Source organism: Pholcus phalangioides, unplaced genomic scaffold (assembly GCF_987345545.1).
Source record: "Pholcus phalangioides strain wild (caught in Gottingen) unplaced genomic scaffold, Ppha-v1.0 ptg000039l_1, whole genome shotgun sequence".
Classification (NCBI taxonomy): domain Eukaryota; kingdom Metazoa; phylum Arthropoda; class Arachnida; order Araneae; family Pholcidae; genus Pholcus; species Pholcus phalangioides.
In genome coordinates this window covers 31,358,069-31,377,280 of record NW_028301625.1, presented here as the reverse complement: position 1 = coordinate 31,377,280, position 19,212 = coordinate 31,358,069, and the positions used below count along the sequence as shown (strand labels likewise).

The window sequence follows — 19,212 nt, the reverse complement described above, 5'->3', positions numbered from 1 at the left end:
GTTCAACAAGACAAATGTGGGAGATGAATATTCTTATTTGTAGTTGTAATTATCATAATATAATTTATGAGATGGAAAAAAATTTCAATCTTTGACTTCAATAAAGAATAAAAATTCAAGAAGGTGTCATGTTAAAAACGGGAAAAACCGGGACACTTTTGCAAAAAAATCGGGACGGCCAGAAAAGAAAAAAAACCGGGACTGTCCGGGAAATACGGGACGTATGGTCACCTCACACGAAATCAACTTGAATTTTTGTTCTTTATTGAAATCACAGATTGAAATTATTTTTAAACTCATAAACTATGTCTTAATCATTATAACAAATTATGTCTTAATCATTAGAACTGACCATATTTCATCGAGTGAAATGGAAAAATACGGGACATTTCAAATTGTCGCCAAGAACAATGCCAAAATTAAGAAAAGTTGCTGAATATTACTAAAACTAAGGTGACTTGATAACGACCTTATTTTAGTGGCTATAACTAAAACCATCGAGCTTATATTAAGCCAGGTTTTCCTAGGAGTAGAATTTCTGCGCCGTGTGCAGCGTGGAAACGCTGATTGGTTAAAAACTTGAAATTCAGGTTTTTTTGGCCAATCCGAGTTTTCACGCTGCATGCACTGTAGAAACCCGCTTCTAGGAAAACCTGGCTTAACTGGAGGGAGCATCCAGCCACCGCGACGGCAGAAACATCAAATGCAAGGAAACCACCCAAGTTGTCGCCTGACGTCAATAAAAACGTTTTTTGGAAGTTTGGAAGTCATAAAATGTCTCAAACATGACGTGATAAAATGGTCATTATGTCTATTCTGGAAACGTCAAAAAAGACCATTTGCACATAGTTCGACTTTCAGAAGATAGATGGCGCTGTTCGAAGAAACGAAAAAAAAACAACACACACTATGACTTTCTGGCGTAGGTCGGATTCGAACCCAGTCCGTTCGAATGTACACGTTAGTTCAATGTACACGTCAAAGAATTCGTTGCATCTTTTTCAATTGTTGAGAGATTTCAGATTCTCTGATCTTCCGTAAAAACATGATATGGATGCAATTACAATTTAACGTGTTGATAAATTTATATGAATAATTTCTCATTGAAAAGTTTTACATTATTTCCATTCAAACAAAATCACAATTAAAAGTACTTCATTTATCTTGTGATAACCAGTAACGAATAGGCCTAGGGTAATTTTGAAACACCCTTTGAAGGTTCCTTAACAAACATTTTGGATAATTTTGATATTTTCATCCGGAACAGAATTTTTCAGTTCGAAAGAAATTCGTGATTTTTATGACGCAAAATCATTTACGATATTTAATATCACGTCATTTCTTGACCTTTATTGTTCGTGGTCATTAAATGACTTTGGTGATAGACCCGAGTTGCACTAGGTTTGAAAGAAAGATGTGTCAGATTAAGTGCCACATTTTTGTTGTCATTTTATTCAACAGAGCTTTTACGAAGTTATGTATGTGTGTGAGAGAGACAAAATGGGAACAAAAACAGCACTATAGACAAATCTTTATTGTATATACATCGTGGAATTCCAGAAATACAGATTTCGCTATGCAATAAAAGAAAACCATGAATGTTACAACAAAAGAGATGGACAGGTATTGACTTAAAATTAGCCGCAAAACATGAGTACCATAATTAATAAAAGTAAAACAAAATAGCTCCACCATGTACAATAATTGACTGGTTTATACAGTGGCGGATTAAGTCGAGGCCCCAGGCACAAAAGAAAATATTGGGCCCCTTAGATTAGAAAAAAGTGTGAAGTTTGTGTTTTTGGGTCCCTTTAGAAGTTAGGGCCCCGTGAGCGCGCCTGGTGCACCCGCCGTTTTAAATCCACCTCTGGATTTATATATATCAAGTAAAAAAATTGGAACACACACACGAATTAATCCTAAAGTTGTTCTATTCCGATTATCGTGAAAATTATTTTATTTTTCTGTTCATTGTACTAATTTTAAAATTTCCTCCTGCCGCTTTAATCTGCTTGTTCTATTGAAAAATTACAAGTGCTTTAAAAACACGATAAAAAAATCGTAGAATTTCGGATCATTTTTTAACGTATGTACAGTACATCATTAATAAAAATTTCTCAATGAATAAAACACTTGGTCCATTTTAATCTTGGCTAATTTTATTTACTTATACAGGACTATTGAGGTCTTTAGGAAACTCTTATTGGGGGCCGCAACCAGGAGGGGGGGAGTAGGCAGTTCTGGTACCCCAGGCGCTGGTATTGATGTATCTAGCTGCGGCCCTTCTCTCATTGGTGGAGGAAAATAAAAGCAACTCTCAATTGAAACAGAAAGAAATGGAAGTTTGAAAAGCTACCCCATTCATTTCAATTGAGTAAATTATAACGTCTTCTGTATTGTTTCTTGAATCCAATCGAGAAATGAAGTGATGCGAGCGTACACGCCAGGATACCCAGGTTCAGCACACTTTTTCCCAAATGAAACCACCCCTACCAGATAGAATCTTCGGTTTGCCTGAGGTAGCATCAGAGGTCCACCTGAATCACCCTACAAAATAAATAGCACTAATCAGATAAAAATTTTGCATATTTCATCGCATACAGCATTCTCAAGATCTAGGAAAGCTATGGTACGGTCAGTCTCACTCCAATTTCATAGCAAAATCAGCTTTGTACGTAAATGGGTGCATGTGTACCACATAGGCGGAGATAGACTTGGAAGTCTGGGGGGGGGGGCACGATGATGATGATGTCAATTCATATATATACATTAGATCAGTCGACTCCACCTTTGACGCTGGGGGGAACAATGTCCCCCGCCCCCCCTACCGTATCTCCGCCCATGCTGTACCAGAAAGTATTTATCATGAAAGACATCTGTGGAAGAGCGGGTTTACGCAGTGAAAATACCAAGTTGTTTGTATCTCTATAAGCATTAGTGTTAGAGCCTCCTCACACGGGGATACAAAAGTTTGGCAACTGATAGAAGAAACCGTATCCAGAAGACGAACACGTATATTCAGGGCAGCAACTAGGGGGAGCAGGCGAGTCTGGTGTCCCGGGAGCTGAACCAGAAGGGGCGCCGAATTCACCCTTTAACTGTTTCCTCTACTTGCAAGGGCGGCCCCGGTTGACAAAGTATCTAGTTGCGACCCTGCGTATATTTCTATGGAACCACTCACACGAGGATATTGCCGTATTGGCGACAAAATATCTTACGCAACGGTTTCACTTGGCAACTCGCATGCTAGTCGAACGCCATCTGTTCTCCGCAACCGTCTAGAATTCCTTCACTTTTTCGCGGGTTAGATTGTTCGATGAGGCGACCACGCATTGGATTTGAGGTATTTTTAAAAGAAATCCCCCCCCCCCCCGATGCAGGCCTCCATTATCTCACCTCGACTGGAATTCGTATAAATATGTCACGTACACACGTGCGTGTGGAAGGATGTACGACAACTTTATTCCCCTTCCAAGATAAACACATAATTTGTAATCTCGGTACGGTGCAACAACGTAGTTTGTGGTTTGCTGTTATCGAAATAAAGCCTTTATTGAACTACCACTCACTAATGGATATTCACAACGTGCGTGTGTGGGTGAATGAATTTGACTTACCTCACGTATTATTACCAGTCACTCATCAGGACTCATAGGTAATCCCCACGCGTGCCGCCAATTATGTCAGGACTGTTTTGCCTATGACAGTGGTTCTTAAACTTTTGTTACTCGCGACTTCCTTGTCCTACTTTTGTTCACGTTTATCTCTCTCTCCGCGGCTTCCCAGAATATTCCAACGGAAAACCGCTTTATAGCACCGAGCAGGCACACATCACTATTACCACAGTTCAACGCAACATTCCCCTGATGAAGGTTTGCGACGATCCTATGATTCGTAACACACACTTTGAGAACCAACTGCCCTATGACATGGGGTTTTGACGTTCATCCAGCGTGCGTACTCTTGCTGAATGCATTATACGGAGCACTGAGTCTCACTCACTGGAGTATTCAGGATGAGGGGGACCTTGAGCCAAGATTTTGATGTTTTTTTTTGCAGTAAAAAAAGGAACTCCCTCTCCCCCCCTCGAAAGAAAAAAATGATGAACCCCCCCACCGAAAAAATCCTGCGTACGCCTATGGTTTCATCTACGGTCTGGAACACCACTAACGGACACTTGATTATTAGAAATGATTTGTAAAGTCTAACGAGAGAGTCTACATGTATCGGAAACCGGACAGAGATGCAATTATGCAATTGACTCATGTAAGGAGAAAACCTCATGAAGCCACGAATCTCTCGTGCCAAAACACGAACAGTAATTTCTATGCCTCTCTCTCACTCTCTCTCTCTCTCTTATCGTATGCCTTCAGTTATGCACACGCGAGGTAGAGAAGAGCTACCAAGTACAGTATTAGACTGATGAATTAATTTTTCTGGCACTTATAAGCATATTTATTCAATCAAAATTTCGCCATAATTCTATTAAGCCTTTGCTTAGCGAAAGAAAACGATTATGGAAACTCTTGTATAAAAGTTCAATTTTCGATTACGAAATTTGTGTGTTTAGGAACAAAAGAGAAAAGAATCTATGAAGCTTGAGAAAAAGAGGGTAATTTGTAATTGTACATTGGAAATGAAATTAAGTTGTTTACCCTACAAGAATCCTTGTCTCCATCTCCAGCGCAAACATTCAAGTCAGTTATAGGAGCGTCATTTTTGAATACCTCTTTACAGTCTTCATTTTCCCAGATTCGTATTTGAACTTCTTGCAGCTTTGAGCTGGCAGGACCAGCTTGACAGGGAAAAATAAATAAAATAATATCAAAATAGAGAAATTAGAAATAAGGTAGTTAATGATTCAACTTAGAGGCGCCAACATGAAAAAAATATTGAGGGGACTGAAAATCATCATTCATCTCGTACGCAGGAAGCGGAATAGTGCATTCCATTGTATATTCATAAATTATTGGGAATGGGGAGGTTCAAATAGTTACTAACTCCAGGTTCCGGCACCTATGATTCACCTTCTATGTTAAAAATATACTTGTCGTTTGAATCAAAAAATTACCATCGGCCACACAATCTCTTGTCGGAAAGGAACCGATAAGATACTCGCTTACTGTGTACCAAAGGACGTGTTCATAAGTGATGGGCGTTTGATACCCGATTAGTCTTGGTCAGAATCTTTCCGGAGATACAGCAGGAACGCAAACAGGGTAATTGCGGAACAGATGGTTATTGCAGGACGTTCTCCCGTCGAGAGGTTAGCGCACCAAGCTTTTGGCGAGACAAAATAATAATAATAATAATAAATGCCAAAGGCATGGTAGCCCAGGTCGATAAGATACTCGCCTAAAGTACCAAAGGATGTTTACAGGTGTCGCGAGTTCGATACCCGGTTCGTCCTTGTTAGAAAACCTTCCTGACACAGGGTTACAACAGAAACGGCGACATAACCGCATAGAAAACTGCTACCGCAGGGCGTCCCCCATCGAGGAGTTAGCACACCAACCTCTCGATGAGTATAAAAAACAAGCCTGCCGTTCGGAATCGGCAATAAATTGTAGGTCCCGGTCTAAAATTAGCCCTCGTGTGCAGAAAATGAACGTGGTGCGACAAAAATGATCAAATAAATGCCAAACGCTGCCGTTTAGAATCAGCAATAAACTGTTGGTCTCAGTCTGATTAGCCATCGTGTGCAGAGAATGACCGTGGTGCTACAAAATCGTCAAAAATGAACTTCAAAATGAAATGTACTAAATTTACTTTACATAAGAACTATTTTATAATAATTGTCTGTGTGTGATGCCGTATTTTGTAGCTCAAGTATTAAATCTGATGTGTACTTACTGAAGCTTAGTGTGCCCCATCCAGCAACGAAAGCATTGCGGTCTGCAAGTTCATCCCCATCTAAGGAACCGTCCAATGGTAGGCATATTGGGGCTATATTGTTTTTGAACTCAACTGACGTTGCTAGCTCAAGTATCGAAATGTCATTCTGAAATGTTCTAGGGTTAAAACCAGCGTGGTTCGTCACTGATTGAACATTGACGTCAACAGGTGTGGCTCCATCGGAATCACTGTCCAAGTCATGGTCTCCAAGACGCACAATCACAGTTTTAGGATCTAAGCTGAAAGGAAAAAGTTATGTAGTGCGTTATAAGTTTGGTGAATACGCACATGGCAAAAGTAAAAGCTATATATAGATTCGATTTCTTATGTATAACTATCGAATGACGAACGTACAATCTAACTGTATTGAGGTACCAGAAAAACTATCTGATATTTTTTCTGCAACCACGATTTTAAGTGCCATCACGGTATTTGTATTACAAAAGTAACAGTTTGAAAAAAGAATTGGATGGAAAACAACTGTGTATGGTAGTGGTTCTCAACCGGTGTTCCGCACTCTCCGCGGCCGCTCGAGAAGAAAAACCAGTAAATTTGAAAGAAAAAAAAAATATATATTTTTAAGTAATAAAAATAAATCTGTTGAATGAATAAAAAAAAAGGCCTACGGGGCTCCGCCATAGAAATTTTTTACAAAAAGTCAAAAAAAGTTTGACAACCGCTGGTATATGGGAATGAATTTTGAAAACACGATGATTTTTTAAATTAAATTTTGATAAACACGAAAGCTGAAATTTGACAAAACGATTAAGAAATAGTTTTGGGTAAAGTTGATGTAAAAATGACGTTATTTACACAAGCACTTCAATATGAAGATGACCATGTAAATTGGTTAACAAAATTTAGATATACACTATACAGTAATCATAAGATTGACAGTGGTGGCTAGTAGTCATGTTGCAAGGTTGTACAACTACCAGTTTTTAAAGGAAGAAATTTTTTTTTTAAATAAATTGTTTTATTATTTTAATATTTTTCATAAATTAATAAATATTTATTTTTTTGAGAGCACTTGTTATAATGTGACTACTACTACTACTAAACCACACATGTACCTCGTCCATATTCCTCTACGGAACCTCTAACGAATCGGTACATGCGAGAATGTGCGTGTACGTGTAGTGAAACCTGACATGAAGTTTGTTTCTGTGTAATGCTTGTTATGTGTAGTGCTGCCATCTGCCACCAGTTTTTCTAACTATGAGTGAAGTGTAATGATTGAATAATTAATCGTTGTAGGCCTGTTGCTCTCTGTGGCGAGACTTTTTAATGGGGATATCGGCTCGCATTCGCGCCTCGAAGTTGGGAACCACAGGAAACCAACTTCAGCCGACCAGCAAACCTGACCTCCTAGTCTTTCTGAGCATGCATGTGAGCAATGATAATGCTTTCAAGTTTAAAAACAGCCCCAGCTCTTTTTATACTCTCTGAACACTCTTTAATCCCTGCATTTTCGATCATCTATTTTTTTATAATATATTATCCATTTTATTTCATTTAACCCTTCTTTCTATTAATATTCGTTCATTCAATTCTTAAAAGCCGATTTCATACTTATTTTTCAGTCACCGCTTTCAAGTTTTTAATTTTTAATACCCTTTTTCGAGATAGGATCTCAAACCATCTCAGTAATTATTAACATGTACTAAATTATTTGAATTTATTTTGCGTATAAATTTTTGTACTGTTATTAAAACTGCATTTGTGTTATTAACAAAATTAGAATAAAGTAAATGGCGAATCATTCACGAAAATAATTTTTAATGGAAATTTAATTTTCAATTTTTCATTTTAATGAAAATAAATATAATTTTATAACCATAACGCTAGATTATGAATTAGTTTGTCTACGTGTTTCTGACAGAACGAAAACCATAAATAAAAATAAGTTTTTCTTTATTCCCCCCCCCCCCCCCCCGCAATATTCAGTTTAATCATTCATATTAATGCCCTTCATTCACTTTCCTTTCTTGTTCATGTAACGTGTTAAACAGAAAAAATTCGGAGCAGCGTTTCGATGATGAAATCAAATGATTTTACGGAATCGGTTCTGATTTAGTTTCAGTACCGATTCTCAAAAAAAAAAAAAATTATGAATTTTGTATGGTGTTTTTTACTGGTAACATCCAAGTAAGTCGTAAGAGTTACTATACTTTCTTCGGGTACAACACTGACTTACGAATGTTGGGTGCAGGCGTTTGATCATGAGCCTTTCAACAACGATAATATCTCCTTACGTCGTCAGTCTCCGGGAATCCACCATGCAATGTGCAGCTGTCACAACGTGCTTCTTAGTTATTAAAGTGCCACCACATTCGGCACTCTTGATTCCTCGCCGTATCATATATATCGCTGCCTGAAAGAAACAAAAATTTTCCAAGAAGAAAAAAAAAGTTGTAATCATATTAAAGCTGCGATTTCTAATATTGATTGATTCACGATGTGAAAATAAACGGTTTTAACTCACCATCCAAGGCCAAGACCCAACTGCGGCTTCTTGACCACCAACGATTCTACGAAAAGTCATGCTGTTCTTTCCGCATTCTGCAAAATAATAATTGATAAAAAATGAAACAATAGAAGAGAGCCATGAAGTCTTCAGTAACTGAAATGAATGTGTATAGATTCATATTTGATATGGTCGCAACTCCCGTATTCGGGGGAATACTTGCATTACCACACTTCAGAAATCGCCAAAATATGGCGACCTTGCTAACATAATTGGACACACACACACAAATTTTCTTCCTTCCAGTCGCTGGTAATTACGGAGGGAAAACATTCGTATACTTTTTCTCTGCAACGGTATTATGACCCCTTTCATAAACACCGGTTTCGTCCGTACGGAAAGTTGCAGCTCCGTCTTTTTTTCCGTGGGTGGTAAGCAGTCAACTGAACAAAGAATAGGGCCCTTTCACAAAGGACTGAGAACGGAGGACGGATGCAGCCGACCAAACGGCTAACAATTACTAACAAAAGACAACGACCGGAGGGCAAACCAAGATGGTATCTTTTCGTACGGATGAAACCGGAGTGTGGTGTGCGGAGAAAATATTTTTTACCTTTTACGGCACCGAGAGAGCCATATGTTATCGGAAATCTAAATTAGGTCTAGTTTTAGAAGCGTTAATTAGAGGAAATAATTCCAGTGTAATATTTCAATCTTAGCGAACAAGATACTCTAACTGATAACAAAGTAGGGAACCTACCCCCCTTCGGTGTCGGGTGACCCTAAGGTCAGCCAATGTGGGAGGCGGCTCTAGTTGGAACGTTCATTCGCCCAACAAAACTAAAAGTCAAGAATGGAAGAGGAAGAAGGGACTAGTCAGGATAGGGGCCCCACCTATCTAGGGGTTCAAAGTCCACTCAAGCGTGCTAGGAAGCTTGCGGAGCAAGTGTTAATCCAAGCATATGTCCAAGATCAAGAAGGTTGATCTTTGGGACAAATTGCAGGACATACTTCAAGAGCTTATGAAAGTGGCAAAACACTCAGAGGCTCAAGCAGATGCGATAGTCGAGTTAAAGAAAATTCGTACTTACGTGACTAAACAGGTACAGGAAGACAAAGCCCGTAGGGAGTGTCAGCCCAAGGATTTCGAAGAGGACTTGCAATTCCAATTGCAAATATAGGAGCTCAAGACGAAACAGCATGAAGATGACAACAAGCATCTTCGAGAAGAACTCGAGGTGGCTAGGAAAGAACAGAGGGGTTCTGAGGAAATTAAGAGGTTGGAAACAGAGCTTAACGAGATGACATTCGCCGCAGATTGTGCAGAGAGTCAAATCTGCGATATGCAGAAAGAATTGCGGATGAAGCGCGAAATCACGGAAGGAATGGAAAAAGACACCGAATGTGTGTGTGTGCGTGTGCGTGTGTGTCCGTGCGTGTGTGTGTGTGTATCCTTTCAGGAAGAAGTTGATGTGTTGGTCGAAGATCAAGCCGAATAGACAGAGATAGACTTGGTAATGGCACAATATCACCATGGAGTGATATTGAGAGCTGTGGAAAAGCTCAAGAAGTCGGACGACAGGTCTCAAGATGAAGAAACCGCAGAGGAGATCCGCATAGCGGAAGAAAAGCTGCATGAGTGCATACTAGCCACATGCACAAGATTGCTGAAGCTAGGTGAGGTCAGAGAAACCCCTCCACCAGTGGTGCCAACTCCAAAGGAAGTGGATACTTTTGCCATGGTGACAATACGGAGCAAAGGGCAACCCCAGATGAAGGGTCAAAAATCCAGGAAGATCCTGCGATTCGAGAAGAAGACGGAGGGAGGTGACAGTGCCGCGGACATTCTAAAGAAAGAATATAACCCGGCTAAAGCAGGAGTCAAATTCCTATACTTTTGGGAGATTAGAAGAGGGGCAGTCCTGTTTGAGGTGTCGGCCAAAGAGGATGCGGAGAAACTCAAGAAAGACTTTGGGGCGGAGTCGGAGCTTGGAAAGAAGTTCAAACTTGAGGAAGCGCGTAGGAGTGACCCAAGGGTCATAATCTTTTATGTCTCTGGTGATATTAAGGAAGATGAGGTGCTAGAGCGCGTTCTTGGTGGTTCGATCATTGCGGTTAAGAGGGCAAGAATCGTGACTAGGTCTCCAGCTAGGAGAGGCATGAGGTAGTGGAGATCGAGCCAGGGGCTGTACTATCTCTTCATGCTTATCAGGAATCCGATCCGTATCCCCGCCGATTATGACAATATAAGCATGAAAGGGAAATTTCCGTACTAGCGGCATTCTCCCTCCGAAAACAAGCATCGTATTTCTCCGAATATTCGGATGACGATAAGGATAAGGGAGACCCACTTCTTAAGCATCGGATGATCGTATTCTCTACTCGCCATCGCAAGTGGAAAATACGAAAAATGAAAAATTTATTTCTTGGATTCGGAAATTTATTACGATGACTTAAGTGGTGTTTTTCCTTGAAAGAAAATTGCAATTTCATCGGATTTTTACAATTGATTGGACGGATTCAATTGGAAATCCAAGTGTAGTATACAGTGAAACCTCGCTACAACGATACTCGATATAACGATAATTCCCTCTAAAGCTATATTTTTTCGAGATATTTTTTCACGGTATATTTCTCGATGATATAATTATATTATTCTAAAATTATATATATATATATAAAATAAATGAAGCAAAGTAATAATCACCCACGTCCATCAAAATAGGCAATGGAGGACAATACATTATTATTCCAATGCGATTTTGGTAGTTCCTTATGAAGTACGGCTTAAAAAGAACTTCAGTAAATTAATAAGAATGCTGAAATATCCTTCTGAATAATATTTACACGCTAAAAAATATATTTTAATTATAGAAATAACTCTTCATATACTCTTATTTCCCATCCTCCCCATTAAAAAAAATAAAAAAAAGTATCTAGCCGATACCCCGCTAACACCTTCCATTTTTGACGTTAAAGATTGTGGAAAGAAAACAACAACAAAAGGTTCTGCACGTGCATTAAAAATGAATTGCGTTGCCACCGTCGCTGAACAAAAAATTCAGTAAATGTATAGTAGTAGTTGTATACCCCAAGCTTAATTTTGATTGGTCAGTGGTCGATCGGCCAAAGGGAAAAATCGTTTTTCCCTGTGTAGAAAGCGATTTCTTTGATTTTCCCTCTTTCATGTCACGTGACGTTAAGGAGTGACCCTACGAATAATTTCTTGGTATCGTTTTTCGGATTATTCTTAACGTCATGCTTATGAACGGATGCTTATAATTCGGATCGGATGAGAATAAGCATGAGCAGGTAGTACAGCCCCTGGAACCTTCGGGGTTCTGATGCTTAGGAAAGCTATCGTCATTGGGTGGCAGTGGAGTACTGTCAGGGAATATTTGAAAACTCTGCAGTGCTTCCATCGTTGGCGATATGGCCATCCAGCCAAAAAGTGCACACAGAAAGAAATCTGCAGGAACTGCGGAGAAGAGGGACACAAGGAGCGTAGCCGCTCGGGTCAAGCGAAATGCAATAACTGTTACGAGTGGAACAAGATGAAGTCTCAAAAGCTCTTGACTGACCACAACAGTAACTCCGGATCGTACAAGATCTTGGCTAAGGAGATTAGGAGGGCTCGAGCCAACATCAATTATGATGATTAATTGGTGCTAGGCATGAACATGCTAAATTGCACATGTGCTTTGTTTTACTAACACATGTGCATAATTACTAACAGCCTCTTTTATTACGGGAATGTAACTTGAGTTGGGGCCCCAAGTTGGGGTATTCCTCTCGCTCTGGGCTGGACTGCCCTCGCAGCGTCCAATTTACAAGTTGAAGCCGTATCTCCAATAGGAGAGGTCGGAAGTTTTTCTGAGCTTGCCTTAGGATAAATATTTTAGGACCTTTCCCTCTTTTTTTTGGCGCCAGTGACTTATCTTTTATCTGAACATGGAAGTAATTCGTAACTTCAACTTTTATACCGCATATACGCATATACACACGGCTTTCACGTGACTAGAAAGTTATAAAATACATATATATTTTATACATAAAGTAGTTGTAAAATATGTATACATTTTATAACTTACTAGTCACGTAAAAGCTGTGTGTATATACTTACTAGTCAGTTGAAGTTTCAAATGACTAGTAAGTTATAAAATATATATTTTGGCGAAAATGCCGTTTTTGCTGATTTAGTCTGTAAAAAATATACTGGTGTTGAAACAGAAGACAACTATTTTTTTTCTTGAGAATACGTGACCGGCGTGTAATTTCAAAGCACACAAATGAAAGGGGAGGGAGTCGTATAACACGATACCACTATTATTAAAAGTATAAAAAAATGCTGATCATTCGGCACATGACCTAATATTATAGTTTGCTTGAAAACTCATAATCAGTGACAGAAAATGGTTTGGATAAATATACAGTATTAAATTTCTGAAGTTACATGAGTCACTGTATATAATAAGAGTGCACACGGAAGAAAATCAGTGTCACAAAATCAATCTTCTCACAAAACTACCGGTGCGTACGTACTGCATTTTTATACAGTTAGTTCAAATGTCCAAAAAAGGCTACCATTTCTATAATTTAACTTCATTTTTTTCATATTTCAAAATGGTGTTGAAATAAAATAAAATAAAAATTTTCTGACCTTGTGGAAACAGTTGGGAATTCGTATTAGGAGGATTTACAACTCCGAGTGTTCTTGGTTTTTGCATAGGAATGGCAGTTGTAGTTGTTGTGGTTGTACTAGTAGTCGTTATAGGAAATCTCCCACCTAACGGTCTTCTAGGTCTTAAAGTTGTTCTTCGAGATCTTGAAGTTGTCCTGCGAGGAATTGGAGCTGTTACAGCTGTAAGTTTGTCTTCATTTAAAGCAGTTGACATCCGTTGCATAGGGCAGCAAATTTTAGGCACTTGCCCTTCGAAACCGCATAAAGACCGTCTCAGTAGCTCATAATCCCTGGTGTTCCACAATTTTCTACAACGTGATAATAGAACACAGTTTCCTTGCTCACCGTTTGGAGTGACACATAAGTCCTTGTTTCCATGATTTCTTGGAAATACTATTCCCCCATCATCGCCACCATCTGAAAAATAAATCAAACACAAAAGGTCTTCACACATAATTTAATTTTTTTTAAGCTTAAAATATACTGTGATATGAATTATATGTATACAGAGCTCTCATAAAGACCTTACCCAGGCCTTTCTCTTCTCAACCGTTGGTTATGGAAACATACTTTCAATTAGAAAAAGTATCCAAGTAACATGCCTATTGTAAAAGATTTTCCCTTTTTTTTCGAGTTTTTTTTTTGTGTGTTTGTATATGTGCTGTTCTTTCCCTCATTTTCAGTAGTTTTTAACTCAGATATCTCAGATAATATTGCACTCGAAAGCATGAAATTTCTTTTATAGACTATGCAAAGATAGGGCATCAATTTTCTAATTGGAAGTTACGGGACAATGAACTCCAGGATTCTTTCGCCGAGGTCTCTTCCAACCCACAGCTTCGTGGTAGAAAAAAATTAAGGACAGAAGGACCGTATAAAAAATGAAATTTTTGTATCTCAGTACATATTCAGCCCCTGCTAAAACAAATAATATATCTATATCTATGTTTCTATAACCAACCGTTGAGAATAAAAAGCTTGGTTCAGGACTTTTTGGGCACGCTATATACAACCAAGGGTATACAACCTATAACTATAAAATATATTTACAGCCGCCGCTTGATTTTACGATCCGATACGTTTTTACGAACTACATAGTTCTCTGTTCCTGGAAAAAATAAGTATAGATGTAATGTTAAAATCCGCTCCATTTATGAGCCCTTCTATCCATTTAATCTTTACTGCGAACTCGCTTTTGTCTTTCAGAAATTATTTTTCCTGCATTTTTATTTTCTTAATCAAATACAACAAGTTTGTCATAAATACAAAGAGTCCAATTCAACGTATCCGAAGCGAAACTAAGGAATGGTTGAAAGAATCAAGACCTACGTGTTGAGTTTTTGACTTTGCCAAAACTACCACTTCGGTGTTACAACGTATGAATCAAGACATTATTCATTCCTTCGGATGGAATTACAGGAGGAGACTGCTTTAGTTGAGAGCTATTTTGAATCTCTAGAGCTTCGAAAACATTACGAAATCAATGCTTCTGTGCCGTAGTACGTTTCTCAAGATAAATGGAACTATATGTCCCCGAAAGCACAATCGCATAATCAGTGTGTAATCCACCATGCAGGATTCAAGGAAATGAAGTAACGACAGATGTCGGAAGCTTCATCTGTTGAATTCAGAATGGATGTTCTATAAAAATGAAACGCTGAAGTTTTCTGAAAAAGCAATGAGCTACGTTTTCAATACTAACTGGACGGTGACGTTCATATCAAATATAAATACAACGCCACAACAGGCAAATTGCCCAACGAGGTGGCTGACTTAAGAACATCATGGATCCCCGAGCCATTTTTTGGAGGCCCTACCTACTACTACTACACCACACATGCGCCCCGCCCCCCCCCCCCCCAACGAATCGGTACATGCGGGAATGTGCGTGTACGTGTAGTGAAACCTGACGTGAAGTTTTGTTGTTTCTCTGTAATGCTTGTTATGTGTAGTGCTGCCATCTGCCACTAGTTTTTCTAACTATGAGTGAAGTGTTATGATTGAATGATTTATTGTTGTAGGACTGTTGCTCTCTGTGGCGAGACTTTTTAACGGGGAGATCGGCTCGCATTTGCACCTTGAAGTTGGGAACCACAGAAAACCAACTTCAGCCGACCACCACTGTGGGGTTCGAACCCGGATCCTCGCATCGCGAGTCCGTCACTATAACCACTCGACCACCACAGCGAAGAACTTACTGACATTGAAATCATCAATTAACTACTATACAGAAATGTCTTGCTGAGCAAAAAAATCATTTATCAATCCTGTTAGTTATCTGAAGAGTCAGAATATAGTCATAGTCTCAAGAGAGTATGTATGTCGAGATGAGCTAATGAATGTCTGTTAGGACTGTAGCAATTTGTTGAACATACAACGCCTACACATTTTTTTCCGCCATTAGTTCCCACGGAGCCGTGTCTATACTGAAATGTCACAATCGAGTAAATAAAAAAAAAAGATAAAAATGAAATAAAAGTGGTGTCACAGATAAAAGACAAAAAAAAAATAAATAAATAAAAAATAAATAAATAAATAAAAGTGGGTGAATCACACATTTTGCTCTATAATTTTTTTTTACATTCTTTCCCATTTACGAACTAATTGTTCAAGACCGTTTGAGTTCATGAAAATGAATGACGACTGTAGCATGTTTTTACGTATTTATATTTCTTCAGCGTCAAAATATGTCTTTTTTTTTTGTGAACTCTCATTTGTTCATAATAAAAATTGTTCATTAATATTAAATTCATGCTAAATTCTCAAGTTTTAAATTTCTTCAGTTCGTCTTACTTTTCTCTAACAAACTTTAAATAAACAATTACATATATACAAAATTATAAAATGTGTGTGAACTACTTACTAGGCTTGCATGATTCACCTTTAACTAATACGTTGATTATTACGCACACAGCAATAACTGTTGACACCATTCGGTGAAATGAAGGACCCATTATATATTATTTACTGTCCGCTGAGTCTGAAATGCGAATATGTAAAAGAAAATGGAAAATATCCAAGTTTTTTTGTATATATAAAACCACATGTACGTACAGAAAACTTTCTTTATAAATTTTAAAACTGGGAGATATTTCGAGCATTTCAAACGAATACGAATTTAACACAAAGAGCCTGACACCGCTTTAAAACACGAATGATTCAATAATTAGGTTAAGTTACATCGAAATGTTCGATGTTTATCAGTTATGTTTGCTGAATCCATCAAAAAAAAAACAAACAAATTCATTCATTAAAAATAATTTCATTCCAATTATTACAACCGAGTCATATCTGACCGTGAACTCGTTTTTTTTATGCAAATGACGGAACAAAAACGCTTCTGTAATATTCATGGATTTCATTTAATATTTTAATAACGTCTGAAGTTTAAATTTAATGACTTGGAAATTTATTTAAAAAAAACATTAAGCATCATAGATGATCATTGAAAAGAAATATTATTTATCCTTTTTTTTCTAATGTGGTTGAAAAAAATTCAGCATTTTTCTTTTCATATAATAGAGCTATGCACGATGGTATGGTATTCACGCAACCAAACTTTGTTATATTGTAAGTCTATCACATTTGTATACACTGTTCACATTACATGCGAAACTCAAACTACGATAATTTGCGAGGAAGCATATATCGAAAGAATTTAGTGACTTGAAAACGCGAAGAAAAAAATCTGTTTTACCAACTGGAAAAAAATGAGAAAACTCTTACCTGTTTAAATGTTATTAAAACGCTGCTGTATATCGTCGAGCGTTCATGGCATGATATTTAGCTACCGAATCGAATATGAGAATAAAGTAAAATGAAAATTATTATTGGGCCCCCTTGGCCTATGAACGGATTAATTTTGTTATCACTCAATACAGGAAGGTAGCAGGCGCTGTGCAACTAAACTCAACGGATGTCATGTTGGTTTATTTTTTCTTCTCAAAAGTTGTGTAGGCAAGAGCTGTTTGTTGCATCGGTTCGTCAAGTGTCAAATGTCACTATAATGCTGTTGCTGAAACCAGAAAAAACAGCTTTTCCGATGAAATCATGGCGACGAGATATTGATTTGTTAATGCGTGGATTTTGAAAGAGAAATTGGATTTCATACGTGAATTCCGTGCATTAATCAGGGCATCTCCTATTCTGCGTAGATAGTTGTAAAAAATCCATACAAGTACAAGCAGGCGTTCCGTTATTTGATGAGAAATAATCTAATAATTCTATTGCTCGGTTAAAATAAGAATCAATCAATCGTAACGAATATTCGTTGAATATTCCACGCACGTTCATAATGGATTTCATAGTGTACATTAAAAAAATTTGAATAACGATGGATAAGTACTCACGCCGATTCTACCAAAAAATATTCAATAAAATCAGATAGGAGAAATCCTAACTAAAATTGAAATAGCGAAATTAAATACTAAAGACAAATTTTTCAATCACTTATTCAATGGCTATTACTTACGAGTCTTATCAATGTTTCTTCCTGCGGAAATGACTTCCTTGGTCGATTCATCAATGAGATATTATAATCTACGATCATCCTCCACGTTTGAATTGACCTGATTTGAAAGACAACTCGCTTTTTTTTTTAAAATTTTCGTTTAAATTTTCATTTTAGAATCTTATATTTTTATGCTGAAGAAAGATTATGGAATGAGACATGGAGCACTGGCACACGTTTCCATTAAGTGTGTGATTTCTCCGCAACAACTTATGACTCGTACGTCCAAGAGTGAGAATGCAAAACCTGAGGAAATCATGACCTTGGACGAAGAAGAGCGTCCTTATATTGATGAAGAAATATATGGTTTTTCTGTATAATAAAAACCACACATCTCTCTCTCTCTCTTTTCTTGAGAAAAAGGGCTTGTCATTTTCTTTAGCTCTAAGAGGAAAATCATATCGTACGGCTATAAACCGGTTGAGGCTTCTATGACCGACTGATGAAAAGCCAACACTCATGAACAAAATAGCGTGTGATCCAGAGGTTAAAAAAAAAGCATGTATATATCGTCCCCTCTCCCGGAATTTCGTAATGACGGACCAATAAAATCGAAAGTAATATCCTACGTATAGCAGAATCTCAATAATTCGAGGTTTCGGATAAGCAGAGGTGTTGGAATTTTTCAAAATTTCTTTCTCAAAAAAGCACTTTATACGCTAAAAAGCATATTTCTTTTGATTCTTCCAACGAATGCGAATAATTTCATTATTAAGGGGTCTTTAAGGGGAATTGATCCTTAGACTGGGGATTTCATGGAACCCCTTCCCCCGTGCCAGAATTTTCCACAAGACCTTCTATAGGAAATTTATAGTGTAAAAAAAACCATAACATTCATATCAGACTCCAGGGATATGGGAGCCCCCTGTCAGCCTTCCATATAGAGAGGCCATCGGTCTTGGCAGATCTAATCTTAACCCTTTAAGCGGTTTTTAAAATTTTCCTGATCCGCATTGCAACTGCTACATTGGAAAGTGCAATACCTTCCCGAATTGCCACGTATTTTAAGAATTTTTTCCGATGACGAACAGATAACACCCCCCCCCCCCCCCAAGAAAAAAATTTACTCCGCCCATCGCTTTTATTTCCCTGTGACTATGATACAAAAACTTTCGTTGAAACGTTGTGGCTTTCTAGGACGAGAAATACTATTTTTTGATGAAAAATTATACTGATATAAATATATAGCAGTAGAAATATTTCTTTCTCTTTTTCTCGCTCCTTCTTATCTAAACGTTGAACAAGAGCTGATTCCAACTCTCTGTGGCCTCGCAATGGAAAGCTACCTTTGTTTTAATGTTCCGTTTTTGTGGAAGACTTTTCAAATACCGACTAACGCAGTGGTTCTCAACCTAGGACTATATGGCATCCTCTTGTGGTAATGGAATATTCTAAGGAGGCTACGGGTTAAAATCAGGTGAAAGGGAAGCCATGAAAGGTAGTTACGGGGAGGGGGCACAGAGAGCTGTGAGAAATAAAGCTATAAAGCTTTAAAGTGAAGTATGATGGGAAAAAAACTGAATACTGTCAGAATCCAGCAGAGCTGCAACTGAATAATCAGGACCACTTAATGCATGGGTCCATTCAGGCATGACCTGGAGGGTCTCATGCCCATAGAAGACATACATGATGAGATCTTCTCGACGAGTAAGCAGGCAC

The 19,212-nt window shown here is 38.0% G+C and overlaps 1 protein-coding gene across 2 annotated transcripts; it reads right to left on the bottom strand.

Annotated features, from left to right (window-relative positions):
- Positions 1 to 1,520: 1,520 nt before the first annotated feature.
- LOC149065841 (proclotting enzyme-like) lies at positions 1,521 to 17,674 on the bottom strand. 2 transcript variants are annotated; one of them, XM_089253823.1, is made up of 8 exons: positions 17,515 to 17,674; positions 15,907 to 16,023; positions 13,023 to 13,460; positions 8,381 to 8,457; positions 8,151 to 8,269; positions 5,854 to 6,134; positions 4,656 to 4,795; positions 1,521 to 2,547 (listed from the first exon to the last, which is right to left on the bottom strand). In XM_089253823.1, exons 2-8 carry the CDS (start codon positions 15,995 to 15,997, stop codon positions 2,380 to 2,382), a joined length of 1,314 nt encoding a protein of 437 aa, XP_089109949.1. In that variant the 5' UTR covers positions 15,998 to 16,023; positions 17,515 to 17,674; the 3' UTR covers positions 1,521 to 2,379. The 2 variants fall into 2 exon arrangements, with proteins under 2 accessions (XP_089109949.1, XP_089109948.1); XM_089253822.1 differs by lacking the exon at positions 17,515 to 17,674 and adding an exon at positions 16,770 to 17,075.
- Positions 17,675 to 19,212: the final 1,538 nt, after the last annotated feature.

Bases quoted from the DNA above. Each gene is read 5' to 3' on its own strand.
- LOC149065841 (XM_089253823.1), bottom strand. From the start codon at position 15,997: ATGGGTCCTTCATTTCACCGAATGGTGTCAACAGTTATTGCTGTGTGC. The intron at 8,458-13,022 runs GTCAGAAAATTT...ATTATTTTGCAG, and splicing joins TTCCCAACTGTTTCCACAAG to AATGCGGAAAGAACAGCATG. The intron at 8,270-8,380 runs GTGAGTTAAAAC...TGTTTCTTTCAG, and splicing joins TTGGGTCTTGGCCTTGGATG to GCAGCGATATATATGATACG.